Raw genomic sequence first — 16,191 nt, 5'->3', positions numbered from 1 at the left:
CAAAATTTCATGGCTTATGACTCTAAACATCTATTACAATATCTTTCAAGGGTGTATTTAAGGAGCATCGATATTCACAAATAGCATCAAAGGTGTGTTCTTCAGTTCAACCATTTTGTGGATTTGATGTTGGTGTTTTTTCAAGTATTTTTTTAAAAATGTGGATGTGATGTTGGTGTTTTTTTCAAGTAAATTTCCTATTTTTTGGTAACCTCCATGCAAATTCATCGCACATTTCATTTGTGGTGCAGATTTGCCACATTGAGGTAGCATTGATGTGTGGCGAACCACCCACATTTGTTATCCAATGTGAAAATTTTAGAAGCTAGGTTACCAATGATATTCTAAAATATTGGAATATTATGTATATTCCACATTTTAGTAGTGTGAGACATTAGAATATGTGATATATTGTGATGGAATACTTGAGTTGTTTATGTTCTTGACTTAAGTCTTTTCAAAATTTTATCCTCATTGTTTGAGACTTGATACTAATTCTTTTTCTTTAAGGATGTTATTTTAGGAACCTAAGCAACTGAGGATAATTGCTCCTCAACTAGGAATTATGTTATGAAAAATATATTTGATGATTTGTTTTATGTGATTTTTTATTTGATGATTCACCACATAATTGTGACTTATCACACATATGAACATGTGGCACTAGATGCATTATGCAAGGTGCATGTTGAATATAACTATTCCATTGGGCCTATAAGTGAGATGATCTGTGTGGACCTAGAGGAGTATCAAAAGTGTGAGAAACACCTAAATCTTGCCTAAGCAGTTGGTACCAATGAGGGACTTGAAGGGGCTCATACTATTGCGAGGGTGACTATGTAACCTTCGATACTTGTAGTGCACCTATCGATGGTATGGAGTCCCCCTCACCAAGGAAAGGTAAATCCTCCTCATCCAAAGAAGGCTCCCCCTCTGATGGTTAAGTAGCCCTATAAGACTTTTTGGAGGGAAGGATGAAGGGTTGGAAGTATGTGATGAAGAAGAAGTAGTAGTCGTACCTATCAAAGGTGGTAGGGAAGCTCGAGTAGAGACTAGAGAAGGACGAGGGGGAGGAGCCAAAGATGAGGAAGGGGTGCTAAGAGGCAACTTGAAAGGAATGAGAGGAACTGGGGGGGTGGGGGGGAGGTCAATTGATGATGAAGAATCACATCTTGAATAGAACCATCAATAGGATCCTCAGAGGTCGAAACCTCATCAAAGATCACATCCCTACTCACCTCAAGCTTCCACATCGTTAGGTCATAGAGTCGATAGCCCTTTGTGGTAGTGTTGTAGGACTTCGAGTCAAGCTTCATCTTCATCTTTTTCTTGTCCACATGGACAAATGCATCACATCCAAAGATGTGGAAGTGAGACATGGAAGGCTTTCAACCAAAGAAAGCCTTGTAGGGAGTCATGTCTAGTAATGCAAAAGCTGGGGAATGGTTACGAATGCGAACGATAGTAGCCATCGCCTCACCCCAAAGTGTATGAGGAAGACCTCGATGCTCCAACATTGATCGAGTGATCTCTAGCATGGTTTGATTCACATGCTCTGCCACACCACTCTTTGAAGGTGTGTTCAAATAGGTATACTTCACCTAAATATCGTGATTCTTGCAAAACTAAGAAAGGAGGTTAGAAGTAAACTCTCCACCATGATTTTTTCATACTCCACAAACTTTGGAAGTAGTCTGTGTCTCCACAAATACCCTCCACTCTCACAAAAAATGGGGGTATGCCTTGCTCTTATACTCTAGAAAATAAGGCCACACATAATGGCCGAAGTCATCTCCTTGTTGTTCTAATCTATGGTAAAGATTACTTTATTACATGGATGTAGAATAATGGTGATGGAAAAGGTTTTTGTCACATAATAATAACATGCTGCAAATTCCATCTAGAATGCAAGACTTGATTGATTTTGTCTATCGGGATGACATTGCATACATGATTACAGGTCACTCTTTAGTGAATGTGCCATACTTATAGCTCAAAACAATGAGGTGGAATTTCAAACAACCATGCATTGTAGTTAGAGCCAAGAGAGGTTAGACAATACTTCAATGCAAATTCAATCAATAAGATAGAAGAAAACTGCTGCATGAACAATGTGGAATATCTTAATTCCCTTGAGCTTGGTGAAGATATTCCTCCCCATATCTTGCTATTAAGAACATATGCTTCGATAATGTTGCTAAGGAATTTTAACCCTTACAAAGTTTTATACGATGGTATGAGATATATATGTAAGGCATTTAACAACAAGGTCATTGGAGCACACATAATAACAAGGACCAATATTGGGGAGAGACTATTTATTCCAAGAATAACTTTCATCCCATCTCCATGAAATGCTTGCGATTTCTTGTTTGTTTCGCATTTTCAATGAGAATTAACAAGTATCAAGGTCAAATGTTATCTTATTTGGGGTTACATTTGAAAACTCCAATCTTTACTCATGGACACCTCTATGTTGCATTATCAAGAATAAAGTTGCTAGACAAAGCAAAAGTTTTGTTTTAGGACTACCATATACACTGCTCATACACTAGGCAGATACCAAATGATTGGAGTAAATGGGACTTCCAAGATTTGTATTGTTTTGTTACTTTGCATCATTTTCTTCGAATTCTGCTAATTGCTCTGCCAATGCTAGGGGTTAGCATATCAACATACCACACAATAGCTACATAATTTTCATTCTTATAATTTGGCATAAGATACATTAAGTAAAAACTATTATCTCTAATATTCTTTTCCTTATTTTGTGATAAGGAATGTAGATAGGCCACATGTTGCGACACAATTTGGGAGGGGTTGTGGCACAAGATTACCCTTACATGTTATGCCTCCTATGCTAAATTTTAATAATTCAAGTAGAAAAGGAATTTATCTTTCCAATAATTTAGGATTGATCAAAGTCAATGGATCTCTATTTCTCAAAATATACATATCATTATTTGACTTTTCTTATGGTGGGAATATATGTGGAAGTCAAATTTATGTCAAAAATATGAACAATGATATTGATTTCTTTCTAGATACTGAAGTCCTGAGTTTGCCGATTGTAATTGAAATAATATCAAAAAGTAAAAATATATTTTGGAAGAGAAAGCTATTTTTTCGATAACTCTTAATGTTAATAACTGATATGGGATCATACAATGAACCTATTAGCTTTAAAATATGTATATACTTTAATTCATTCATCTTTTCATGTGATTGAGATACACATGATTGTATTATGCACTAATCTATTTATGGTAATTTATTATCACTATATGTACGGATATTGGTTACATATTCGTGTGCAAGTATTTGTGTAAGTTTAACGAGGCATTCCTCATGCCTGATGCTTCATGATGCTAGGGTTGGTGGGCGGGTGGACGGTGGGTGATAGGTGGGTGTGCAGTGGGCAATGGATGGACGTGTAGAGACAACAAGCATGCATGCAGATGGTGGGTGTGAGATGGGCACATGTGGAGCCACTAGAAGTTTTTTTTTTGGGGGGGAGGGGAGGGGGGCACTATGCATGTCCCACATGGCCCCTGTGCAGAACCTTTCATTAATAGTTGTAGATATTCATGTGATGAATTTGAATAATGTTCTTGATTTAGTTTTACATACATGTGTAAAGCCAAATGAGATATACATTAAGATGTGAAATTCCCCAAGTATTACAAATAATGGTACTTCGAACTTCAGCATGGAGCGTCAAGTGAATACCGGCACGAAACATCGGAAGAACCCCGATGCGAAGCTTCGGGATACGCTAGGCATGAACGAAGCGCCTAGTAATATATGATAAAAGAAGAAGATACCTTATTACCAGGCTTTAAATTTGATGCCCAAGGTTGGGCTTCAAGACAAAATCAATGACACCTTTATCCTTTTTTGTGAGCTTCATTTTGACACCTTTGCTCTAAATTTAGGCATCAAATTCCGAGAAGCTTACAAGAGAGCATTATTAGATGGAACTTAAGAGATAACAACTCTTAATACAAGATGGTAAGGTCCCATAGTATACGATACAAAAAACAAGTATAAACTAGTGTGGAAAATCATAATAAAAACTTTTGTTTCATATTCTTAAGACCAAAAAAATTTCCAAGATCTAGACCCTTGTACATCATAGCTAATTGATAAAGTTCCTCATGATAGAAAACAAGGTGAGCAAAAAGCAACAACTACAAATCAAGTAGTCTTCGTGCCTTCACAAGCTCCCATTTTTCATAGACTAAGGCCCAATCAATGCTTTTGATGTCAGGGCCAATAAGAGAAATTCGCATTAATGCCTCAAGAGTGGACACCTTCAATAGTTGGCGACGATCACTTTTGATTATATTCTGCTTAGAGAAGCCTCGTTCACATGCTACTGATGAAGTAGGAAGAACTAAAAGAATTTGCCATAATCTCATCAAGTTTGGATATGTTGCTTGCCAATCAAAATTGCTGGAGAAAACACGCCATGCATCCTTCATACTCATTCCCTCACATCCAAAATATAGCGTGTCGGTGAATGCATAGATTTCATTTTTGCATCCTCCAGTATCTAAAATAGAAGCGTTAAACTTTTGCAATAACCTGTCCAACCATAGATTGACCTTATTTTCTCTTTCTTTTGGATCATGTGGAAGATATTGTGGAGAGAAGAGTCTTGTTGCACCAAAAACATACATATCTGGAAACCGCTCGTTCACACTATCTATGATCTTTTCAACAAATTCTTTTGCAAGTTGAACACAACTGTCAACATCACCCCTTCCATTATCAAGAGCAATACCTGCTTTATCTTGTCCAGGCATTTTTGTGAAGAGAAGTTGATGTATATATTCTTCCCCATTCTCATTTACATGCTGTAATAAACCATCTCTTGTGTCATTCATAAACTTGAGAAGATATGATGTACCTGCTCCGAATGGTTGTTCTAAGAACTTCCTTGTAAGAGATCTTATTGTCACTTCGATGGTAGGAGTGATTGTTGTGATATCCAAAGCATCTTCTTGAAACTTTTTATTTAGGAGGTTTAAGTCCTTTAGGACATCAGCAAGCATACAGATACAGAACAACACTTTGTAGATCCTTAACTTTTGATACCATGCTCGTGCACTATCTTTCCAAATTGTCAAAATTGCAGGCATTAGCTTGCATAACCTTTCCATTACATTACCTCTTGCCAACCATCTAACATCATGGATTTGAAGTACTTCCAAAACTTGTATATTCATTTCTTGTAAAAGACTTTGGAAAGCTGTATGGCGTAAACTTGAGGCATTTATCCAAGAGTAGACCTTGTTAGCAATTTTGTCGACATAAGAAAGGCAAGGAAAACACTTAGCTGCATCAACAATGGCAAGGGCTTCTCTATGAGCAATACAATGTGTGCTAATAAGATAAGGCACTTCCCTTTGTAGTTTTGCAACCAAGCCTTCATGACAACCTAACATTGAGCTATCTCCATCAGTGGCAATGCCAACAAGACGTTGTATGCTCAAACCAATGTCCTTCAAAACTAGCATGATAGCATCAAACTTTGTTTGAGCAGTGCCATCAGCAACCAAGATTAGTCGTGCAAATTCTACTTTGCATATGCCTCTTCCCTCGGAGGATAAGAATGAAATATATATGATTAAGTGCTTTTCTAAACCCCTGTCAGTTGTTTCATCTACCATTAAGGCATAGTAAGGACTTGACAATATCTCTTGAAGTTGCAATGTATAGAGATGTTCTGATATAGAGAAAGCAAACTCCTTACCAGCCATAATGTTAGTATAAGATGAATAATCATGATAAGAAGGCATTGATTCCAGTGCCACTGCATAAGCCAACTCACAAATCTTAACAAACTTTTGGATTGCCAAGTCTTCTTTCGCCACAAAGTACATGAGTTTCATTATTGTAGTTACTCTCTCCTTATTTCTATCATTGATTGCTTTGACCTGTGTGGTTACTTTGATTCCCTTTACATCAGCATCATGTCTAGCTTGTGCCCATTGATGCTCCTTAGAGATGACATGTTTTCGAATTGCACTAAGTTGCATGGTTTTACATCCCTTTCCTTTTCCCCATGGTCCTTTGACCCTAAACTTTTCACACCACGCACATTTCATATACTCATTCTTTTCCTCCACCACACGTTTTAAAAAAGGATATCTTCTAGTCCATTCTATTCGAAATTTTCTAGAGTACTCTTTTGATGTTGCTGTGGAGTCTCCTGTGTTAGCTGCATTTTCTGAAGTGCTACCCGGCATATCAAACATTTCTATATCACCCTCCATTTCATTATCCTCATCTTCATTTTCAATCTCATTGTCTTCATCTTCATCATGCTCTGGAGTATCACCAAAGAGTTGACGATGAAGATCTAGATCGACATTTGGATTGTCTTCTATATAGACATTAAGATCTATATTTGGATTCACTTCTAGGTTGACATTTGGATTAACTTTTTCTTTTTGTTTTCCCTTTCCAAGTATATCAAATAAGGTTCGTTGACTCATCTATAAATAAGGTAAAAAAGAAATATTTCAATAATGGTTTTCAAAGTTCTAATCTTTCTCATATAATTTGAATAGACAAATACTTGGAAGAAATAAAACTCTTACCTTGATGCTTGTAAAAGGGTGTCCTATAAGTTGCTTAGAATCCTCACAAAGGGTTGATATACTAACTTGATCAAAAGCCTAAGAACCTGAAATGACATATAAGTTTCAACCTATAAATACTACTATATTAGGGTGTTTTGAGAATGTATGGAAATCTTTTGATAAACTAGAGTACATTATAAAAATGAAAAATATGGTACTTCTTTACCTTATTATGAATATTTCTCTCAAGCACTACGTATTTTTTATCAAGACGAATTCTTCTAAATGAAACTCTTGTAGTAACCTGCAAAAAAATAGATTGTAGTTTTTTTTTCTAAGTCAATGATGTTAATACTTTTGATATTTAGGATTAAAAATTTCATGAAATTTTGTCTAACCTAGACATGCGCCTGATGAGCCGTTGAAGATTGGCGCTTGATAGCTGAGATGTCCCTAGACTTGCTGAAGCTTGGAGATGTTGTTGGACTCACAGGAACCTAGAGAACAGTGGAGATGTTGGCAGTTGCTGGACTCTGAAGCAAGTGCTCAGGATGAACAAAGCAAAGAGGTTTGCCCCTATTTTATACATAATCAAGAGAACACAGACCGATTGTTAGATTTCAGTATTCAGACCTATTTTATAGGTAACCCAGTAGATAAAGCACAAAAGAATGAAACGTCATGAGTCAGGACTCAGGAGTCAGGACTCTTGACGTTTCATGAGTGATTGAGACCTTTAGGATTTAGGCTTTTGGTATGCCCCCTCCAACATGCAAATAATTGCCAATGATGTTTGATGACGTCTCTCTCTGGAGTCTGCATAATCAATGTCAATAGGGTCGCATAAGATTGCAGCATAGCAGACTGGTCAATGCAGTAGTAGAAGCCCCCCCCTTTGCCCTTCATTCTCGTACAACATTGTTCGATTAGAACTCAGAGTTCGATCAGGCTAAGAGAGGTGGACGAAGACAATGGCCTAACCCCTTGAGAAAAAAGGAAATATCCCCCTCCTTCACGGAGTCAAGGGGGCTTGGGTGGAGGAAGTCCGAAGATCTGTTGTGCTGAGACTGGCGGGGGATTTGGCACCCAATCGTGTGCCTCAGATAGGAGTCAACGTGGCCCAAGAAATCCTTGTTGCTGTGCTGCAGAAATGCGCAATGTAAGAAGAGAGAGGCGGCAGAAAATAGAGCATTCAACAACTCTCTATATAGGTCCAAATTGTTTGTAAAGGGGAAACTGGAGAGCTCCATTTGGCACTTGCATGACTGATTCATGTGCCGACTCTGCACGCGTGCTTCATGTTGACGGATCGTGCCAGGGGTCATGATTATTGATGAATGACCCATTGAGAGTTGAGATCAGGCCGCAGGCCTCAGGCGAGAGTAATGAACGATAGCATTCAGGCCGCAGGCCTCAGGCGAGAGTAATGTACGAAACAATAGCATTCAGGAAGCAAACGAAGAAACAAGGTAATGAACGATTCGAAACAGAGAGAGAGAGGGACCACGTACCTGTGGTCGTACAGAGTGCTGAATCTTGATTGTCGGCCTAGTAGAAGGCGGGAAAACTTGCCCCTTCATCTTTCTCTTCCACAGGAGGTTTGAAATGCAGGCTGCAGCACCTCACTAGGCGTAGCCACGTAGGTTCCTTCAGTCCAAAACCCTAGCCCACTTTACATATGTATATATATTTAATATATACCTATGGACAATATACATGCTGGGCACTGGGGCAGGCAGATCTACGGGAGATGGACATACTATACCTATGACACCTTACCCCTTTGGAGCAGGCTTCATTTGAAACCTTTACTCTAATTCTTAAGTTTCATTGTGACCCTTTGTCCTTAATTTTTAGGGGTCAATTGACGCCCAAAATCCTCAAGATGCCCAAAATGGGCTTCAAATTTAAACACTGCTTATTACCCAAAATAAAACCAACAAACGGGTTGCATCGTTTTTTTTTTTTTTTTTTTTGGAATTTTTTCTTTTTTCTTTATTTTGATAAAATCTGTGCATTAAGAAAAGAATCAATTAGAAATACCAAAATGAAAAATGCAGAAATATATAAAAATTGGAGCATGAAAGTGAGATGTGTGTCTGTGTGTGTGTGTGTGTGTGCGTGTGTGTGAGGTTGCATCTTAATCTACGCCGAAAGAACAAGACATGGCTAAGCTATGTGCTCGATCGAGTTTTCTTCGTTTTTTGGGGGGCGGGGGGCTCCATGCCTAAGTTCTGCAGGTTCGTGCATGCTGAGACAATCATCATATAATAGTGTATCATATTCATCATATAATAACAAACAACTTATTCTGCGGATCACTCTCTTCCGGCTAACATGCACCACTTGTATCTTTCCATGAAGCTCTCGGCAGAGCCCTTGGAGGATTAATGGAGCTTTGCATTCGTTGCAAGAAGTCTCTGTACTCTTCTTCCATTACGTGGTGTGCTTCTGGGGATTAATCACTCTTCTCCCACACAAGATTGCCGCTAATTTGGATCTTAATTAGGTGTGATTCCGGGAATCAACCCACTTATTAGGATTGAGCTTAATAGGTTTCCTGCTGGGAATTACCTTCCTTCCCTGTATAACCCAAAAAAAATCCATACATTTGCAAGCATGAAGCCCACGCACATGGAAGGAGACCCCCTTGCCTATCTCCATCTGGAGATTATGAACATAAAGAGGTCAGTGAACAGATCACGGTGTGTGATGCTGGCTCTTGCCTTTCTTGTGCTCGTACTAGCCATTGCTCTGATAGCAGTAGGGACTTCTCAAGGCCATGCCATCAGGTATCTCAAAGCCAGAGCAGGGCTCTTGATCAATCCCAACGTCACCTTCGCCACTCAGTCAGGGGATAGGGATGTCGATGGCCTCACCTATGGTGGCAGCCTCTTCAGGGGTAGTGGCTTCTGGACCAGCAAGGCCTCACTCAGTGGTAAAAACTGTACTTCATATGTGCTGTTTCATTACGTCTTTCATGCTCTTCCATTTTGCTGTATCCATTCAACTGTCCTTGCATTACAACAATAAAATAGAAGAAGGGTGAGCAGTTAGCTCCATGGCAGTCAATGTCAGGATGTCTAAAATCATGTCTGTCGGCGGACTTCAGTCATGTAGCTTTGTCATCGCAAGTGTAAATGGTGAATGTGCAATTGACTTCGCCAAGTTAGTGATCCTTTTGCACATATGCTGGGCTTATGCTGGCATGTGTCAAGGGAATTTGGTCTCGAGGGAGTCTTTATCACAATCAGGTGCTACTTTCAGAATGCCTGTTTGTTTTGCCAAGGATATGCGTACCACAAGGATCATAAGTCTCACTAGGAGAGGAAATGAGCTCTTTTCCCACATGGGAATTGTCAAAAAAAATTTGTGAGTGTTCAACAAGGACATGTGGAAGCTTTATTATCTACTGGGTGAAGGGGGATTATTCAGTAGATGCTTTGAATATTTTTACAGGGGGAAGCCTGACAGATCATGCAGCAATTGGATACAGTGATGTGGTCTATATCCTCGGAGGAGCCAAGGCAGGAGGCAACCTAACTGATGAGGTCTGGAAATATGATTCAGTGTTACATACTTATACAAAGATGGCTTCAATGCCGGAGGCAAGATACCGTTTTGGTGCAACCCTAATCAACAGTAAGAAATCCTCTCTCAGGCTCTCTCTAAGGCAGCCCATCCTTAGGGCTGCTTTAAGTTGACATTTGTGAGTTTTTAATGTTTTAATATTTCCAATGGGATTGTTTTGCAGATACAATATATATCGTCGGTGGAAGAAACATGTCTGATGATGTGAATTCTCCACCGAATAATGGCTTGGTTAAATCAACTTTCATATATGATATCATCTCAGATACTTGGAGTAAAGGTGCTGATGCCTTAGAATATCAGGGTGACACTTGTGCAGCTTCTCTGGATGGAAAGGTCTAACCAAAACATCATTCTAGCAGCTTGTGGTTTCTATCTGCCTAACATATACTTCTGTATTTTGGCTTAATGTATGTTTTGTGATGTTGGAAAAGCCGACTGTCTGTGTTTCTCACTCTGTTTGTTGCTGTTATATCAACAATATGCACTGTTGTACTGCCTGATATCTACAGCATAGCTTTGTGTTGCATACTAGAATAGTCTCTTGCCATCACGAGAACCATGAAATTCTGTTGCTTTAGCTTTGTCAGTAATTGATAACAGTAGGGTCTTTTCTCCAACTACTGAGCTGGGATGATGCTTAGCATTTTATCTGAATTAGCCACAGTAGGGCCCATTTTCTAATCACCAAGTTGTTCTGATCATAAGCAAACTTTTAACTATGCCATGTATGCTAGCAAGTCTATGTCATACAGATCAAGGTATGATTTGGAATATTGAACACTGGAGCTTGATCTCACTGGGACCACCCTCCTCAGTGATCACACCCAAGAGGAGTAATCTTAGCTTATGAGTTTATGTCCCTTGTAGTGCCTGGCTTTGTTATGATCTGGCATAATGTGGTCCTGAAGTTGATTTAACCAAATGGCAAGTAATAATCAAGGAAGGTGAAGCTGAATGCTTCTCTTGACCGTTAACTACTGGCTTTCATTACAGCTAGCTTAATTCTCTACCTATGGAGCTTAATCCAAACAATTCTTTATAGATAACTAAAGTGGATGTGTTTTTGGGTTTATGCATTGATGTCTTTCTTTTCTAAGTGGACTCTCATAAGATCTCACAATGACAACTTTTGATTTCTTAGAGTAGAAGCTATCATGGAATTAGCTGAATATGACAAATATCTTCAGGCTTAGCTTTCCTTTCCTGTCTTTATATTCTTCAAAACCATCTGTCGACACCTAATTAGCTCAATGTGCTGGCCTGCACACTAACTCTTTTTCTATGTTTTGGTTACCTAGGTATACATGATTGGAGGCTATGGTATCAATTACACGTATTTGAATACAGTCCAGATGTATGATCCTTATGCAAGAACGTGGATCCAACTACCTGATATGCCCACTCCACGTGGGGATCTCATGTGTGTAGCATTAGATGGGGAAATATATGTCCTGGGGGGTTATTATGTGAGTGATTAAGTGGTCCAAGATTTCTCTGCCAGTTTAAGCTGTCTTTGTAATCCCATAGTTCCCTGAAATAGCAGTAAATGGATCTGTATGGTTTGTATGAGTATGCTTTTGATGTATTTGCAGGACTCTGGAAAACCAAATTCTTTCTCTGCAAAGATGGAATCCTTCAATCCATCTACTGGAGTGTGGACAACAAGACCAGACCTACTGACACCACGTGGTGATGCAGTAAGCAACAAACAAGGCTTGTTTCTTAGATGTTTCTGTGTATAGATGGACTTATACTGCTTATGCAAAAACAATGGAGAAAAAAGATCCTTAGAAGTCATTGGCCATGGCCCATAACCATATATATGCATGTGTGTGTGTGTGTAGGTCCTTTGACATCATTACCCCATCAGTTTTGTAAGATAAGGTGAATAAACGGGGTCAAGCTTAGTAGTTGGAAAACTGAACTTTTGCTTGAGTGTGGACGTCTAGGACAGCACTTTGTACTCCAAATGGGAGTTGAGAATGCCCTTTAGAATGTCAGAATGTCCATCTCAATCTGAAGCACTTGGATGTATACTCTTAAAATTTGACAGGGCATTGCAGTCCTTGAAGGTGACAGGATCATGTTGGTGGGTGGGGAAGGCCATTATCGCAACAATGATAACTTCAAGTATCCAAAGCATGTAAATGAGGTGGGAGAATCATTGTCTTTGTTAGCAGCCTTATTAGCTAATGATCAGCTACTATGAGTTCTCTGAATGTCTCACTCTATGTGTCTGCAGGTTTACTATGCATCTGATCAAACATGGGTGCAGAAGGCGATGATTCCGACAGCTCGGTTTAGAACTGCGGCAGCAACAGCTGGTGGCCTCACATTTGTATTTGGAGGAGCTGATGTATGCATAGATTTGCCCAACTGTCCAGCACTGAATAACACTGAAGTTTTCCTTGATGTGGATCACCCACATGTATACATTTACCTCAAAAATGAAGCTTACAATGATAATGCTGCTCTAACTACATATCCTTTGTAGAAATAGGGGAAGCTTCCCAAATGCTCTAACTACATATGCTCTTTGAGGATTTAGTGAAGAGCATTACTTGCAATTATTTGGGAAATTTAAAGCGCAAGAGAGTAAAGGCATCTCTCTCCTAGGCTAGAGAGAAAGATTAGTGCTGAAAATGTATTCTATAAGTTATGTTGTTCATAAGTTCTCATTTGGCATGCCAAGCATGGCCTTAATAGTTTTGCAACATAAGGTTTAAACAAGTGCAAACATTATACCTTGCCTTAGAAATTTATGAAATACTTGAAATTCTCATCATATTAAAACAAAGTTCATGGGAGTGGCTTAGAGTTTATACAAAGTAGAACAAAACAAGGTGATCTGAGCAAATTCTCATAATATTAAAACAATTCATGGGAGTGGCATAGAGTTTATACAAATTAGAACAAAACAAGGTGATGTGAACATAGGGGCTATAGCAAGTTCATTATTCTAAATAAGCAAAAGCTAGAGAGCGAAACAAAGAAGATAAAAAAGCTTATGATTTATGGAGACATATGGCACTATTTTTTGCCATTCAATGGTAAATTATGAATGATATTGCAAGGTAGATCCTTGGGAAAGAAGGGATTAGTTAAATTTTAGAGCACTTTGACAAAAGCATAAACAAGTACATTTTTTAATTCTTTTCAATTTAGGGTTACTTTAGGGATTTCCACAAACTATGAGGGGCATTTTGATAACTTCTACAATATGAGAGAGAGAGAGAGAGAGAGAGAGAGAGAGAGAGTGGGTGGGTGCGTGTGCGCGCGTGCGTGTGCGCCTTGACCATGTAGAAGAAAACCTCAAATAAAAGCGATGATGGTCAAAATCAAGTGACAACCTTATCATGTGAAGCACCCTTCACCTTCCATCACACCTTGACTGCACATAGGAAGAAACACATGCCTTTCTGATAGAAGACAATGACTACAAACAAGAAGAAACTATATGAGATGTGGCAATCCTTTTATTTAACATATTGCCCCCTACTTGATTGTTTCCATTACTCTTATGGTTCAAACTTCAAATTCTTAAAAAAAAAAAATTGAGAGAGAGAGAGAGAGAGAGAGGGGGGGAGGAATTACAATGAAAGAGTAAATTCAAACAAATGACAAGAAAATGGCACAGTAAGATGAAAGCAATGAACAACTTTGATTGATGCAAAAGGAGGTTGATACTACAAGAATAACACTTGTACATGCTACATAAAGTAGTGCTAGGGGCATATGGTAGATGAAATAGCTTTAGATGAAGTACAATGATCAAATGCATGTCAATCAATGATAAGAAAGCCTATAAGTACCATAGGAATGTTGAATTTAGGGGTACAAAAATGCATAGATAGAGCTTGGAGAAGAAGCTTGAGAGCACACACCAATGCATAGATAGAGCTTGGAGAAGAAGCTTGAGAGCACACACCACAAAATGTATTCTCAATATTAATGTAGAAGGTTTACAAACCTAAAGTTTGCCTTGGAGTGAATGGGTATATATACAAATTTTGTTTAGGGGAGGGGGAGAGGGGTTTACCTATTAGCCTGCCTATATTAGTTATGTCTACTTGTCATCTCCTGGTTGTGAGCTCCTATCACAGTCTAATGGAGACATAGGAGCCCTGGCCGTTTAGGTGCATTTTCTTTATTTGTCGACTTCTTATGTGCATTACTAGGCCACTTACTGCTTTCCATAGTTTGATTACACCTGCTGCACATTGTCATTGTCATTTGGGATTTTTTCGGGGTCATCTCTATTTTTTATCGTATTTTCCCTTTAGTGACCATTAAATGTTGGTTGGCCTGCATTTATGGCCCATACAAGAGCAGGTTAGCCAAACTTTTAGGGATTTTGCTATTTATAGCTATCGCCTCCACTTGGCAGATACACAAAATCTTCAATCTTCAGTATTTTTTTGGAGGTGTACACTTTGAGTCTCTGTGCTTAGTGCTGTATCAACATTCTTCTTTAGCTAGTGTAGTATTCTCCCTTCATCCTCTGTGTCCTCTCTTTCTCTCTCTCTACTTCTCTTTGTGTTCGTGTTTCTTTTCCATTCCACACTCTCACATGGTATCATCACCTAAGTGAGGACATAGTCTAGAGATTTCTTGCAGAAGAGCAAGTTTTCATTTTGCTGAGGAGCAACCTAGATCTTCAAAACGAAGATTTTTAGCTTGTGTTTACTATGTTTACACTTTATACAAGTGCTCCAAGACCAGGCAACCTTATCCAACGCAGCCCCAGCTTCTTGCGTTTTGCAAAAAACACAAATTTGCGTTTTGGAGGTGACCTCTGGTGGTAGCATCTTGCTACATGCAAAAGCTTCCTTGGCATAAGCGACAACTTTCTGTTGTAGATGATAGCTTCGTGTTGTAGATAACAACTTTCTATGTAGGCAACAGATTTTTGGTGACAAGTGACAACTTTTTCTTTGATAAATGTAATTTTTTGAGTAATTGCAAGATCAAAGATGTCTTACCAATTCACAAACTTTGATGACTCAGAGGAGGAGCTTCTTTTTAAGCACTCTTGCGATTATCATGATAATAGTTAGCAATGAGAAAAATCCCCCATTCACACCTGTCCCCCTTTTATTCATCTTTCACAAAAGACTCCATCCTCAGTGAAGATATTGCCCTTGATTCCCTTGGTGTAGGTGCAGGTCTTACCTTCATTACCTGAAGAAGACAAACTCGATGGTTCGAACTATTCATTGTGGTTGTGTAAGGTAGAGTGAACACTCAACACCTTCGATCTCTGGGCTGTTCTTTTAGATTCTATCCCTTTTCCTAATGAGAATCTAGTAGATAGGACTTCTATGGATCGCATAACCTTGTGGGGTCGATTCAAATCTTGAGCCCCTCTTTATGAGTTTGCAGGATTCTATTCTTGTGCATGTTCAAAGGTTGAAGGATGCGGTGGAAATGTGGAAGAAGCTTGCATCTTTGTATCAACACAAGAAGTTTTCCCACAAGATTTCCCTTGAGAAAAGTTGTTGATGCTTAGTTTTGATGATTTCTCCTCTTTGAAGGAGCACATTAGGAAGATGGAGGACATGAGAGGTGAGCTTGCCTCTCTTGGTTGGATGATATCCTCTGAAGACATGGCTATGATCCTTTTGACTCAGCTGCCATCTCCTCAGTTCGATGTCTTCTACACTAGCCTTATGACATGAAGGACCCTCGAGACACCCTTATGGGAGGAGCTTTTCCCTCTTGCCTTGGAGCATGAGGACTGACTCCAAGAGGTTGGGGCATATGGTTCTGGCTCCACCAAGGCATTTACTGTAAGTATAGGTGGGGAAAAGAGGAAGGCATAGGTCAAGGATGAAAGGCAAGATGACAAGAAGGATGGGAAGAAGGAGAAGAAGCCCAGGTGCCCACACCGTGGGAAGGGCACTCATCCCGAAGAGAAGTGCTCACAAAAGTACCCCCATTTGAAGTGAAAGGAGGAGGATTCAAAGGTTGCCTGAACAACGACAGAATTTGTCTTCGTGCATATTTT

General features: G+C 39.1%; 2 protein-coding genes and 1 long non-coding RNA gene across 5 annotated transcripts; 1 reads left to right on the top strand and 2 right to left on the bottom strand.

Annotated features, from left to right (window-relative positions):
• Positions 1 to 4,064: 4,064 nt before the first annotated feature.
• LOC148012098 (uncharacterized) lies at positions 4,065 to 6,420 on the bottom strand. Its single transcript, XM_087669227.1, has one exon. The coding sequence runs from the start codon at positions 6,279 to 6,281 to the stop codon at positions 4,191 to 4,193; it is 2,091 nt and encodes a 696-aa protein (XP_087525353.1). The 5' UTR covers positions 6,282 to 6,420; the 3' UTR covers positions 4,065 to 4,190.
• Positions 6,421 to 6,607: 187 nt separating this feature from the next.
• On the bottom strand, positions 6,608 to 8,449 carry LOC148012097 (uncharacterized). Its single transcript, XR_015689098.1, has 4 exons — positions 7,325 to 8,449; positions 6,989 to 7,166; positions 6,817 to 6,894; positions 6,608 to 6,694 (listed from the first exon to the last, which is right to left on the bottom strand). It is a non-coding gene; the product is annotated as an uncharacterized LOC148012097 (long non-coding RNA).
• Positions 8,450 to 8,705: 256 nt separating this feature from the next.
• LOC148012096 (uncharacterized) lies at positions 8,706 to 12,930 on the top strand. Of its 3 annotated transcripts, XM_087669623.1 has the most exons (8): positions 8,706 to 8,830; positions 8,955 to 9,528; positions 10,050 to 10,232; positions 10,345 to 10,517; positions 11,483 to 11,650; positions 11,777 to 11,881; positions 12,238 to 12,336; positions 12,427 to 12,929. In XM_087669623.1, exons 2-8 carry the CDS (start codon positions 9,210 to 9,212, stop codon positions 12,676 to 12,678), a joined length of 1,299 nt encoding a protein of 432 aa, XP_087525749.1. In that variant the 5' UTR covers positions 8,706 to 8,830; positions 8,955 to 9,209; the 3' UTR covers positions 12,679 to 12,929. The 3 variants fall into 3 exon arrangements, with proteins under 3 accessions (XP_087525749.1, XP_087525750.1, XP_087525748.1); XM_087669624.1 differs by lacking the exon at positions 8,955 to 9,528 and having other exon boundaries at positions 8,708 to 8,830; positions 12,427 to 12,930; XM_087669622.1 differs by lacking the exon at positions 8,706 to 8,830 and having other exon boundaries at positions 8,870 to 9,528.
• Positions 12,931 to 16,191: the final 3,261 nt, after the last annotated feature.

The sequence above is a fragment of the Lygodium microphyllum genome, chromosome 27 (assembly GCF_053477565.2).
Source record: "Lygodium microphyllum isolate KBCC chromosome 27, Lygodium_microphyllum_v1.1.10, whole genome shotgun sequence".
NCBI lineage: Eukaryota > Viridiplantae > Streptophyta > Polypodiopsida > Schizaeales > Lygodiaceae > Lygodium > Lygodium microphyllum.
The sequence above is the reverse complement of the archived record's forward strand: the minus strand, read 5'-3'. Positions and strand labels throughout refer to the sequence as shown.

What these genes read in the sequence shown, in the direction of transcription:
- LOC148012098 (XM_087669227.1), bottom strand. Translation starts at nt 6,281, where the DNA reads ATGGAGGGTGATATAGAAATGTTTGATATGCCGGGTAGCACTTCAGAA.
- LOC148012096 (XM_087669623.1), top strand. Translation starts at nt 9,210, where the DNA reads ATGAAGCCCACGCACATGGAAGGAGACCCCCTTGCCTATCTCCATCTG. An exon ending in CAGCAAGGCCTCACTCAGTG is followed by an intron (nt 9,529 to 10,049) that starts GTAAAAACTGTA and finishes ATATTTTTACAG; the next exon opens with GGGGAAGCCTGACAGATCAT. An exon ending in TGGTGCAACCCTAATCAACA is followed by an intron (nt 10,233 to 10,344) that starts GTAAGAAATCCT and finishes ATTGTTTTGCAG; the next exon opens with ATACAATATATATCGTCGGT.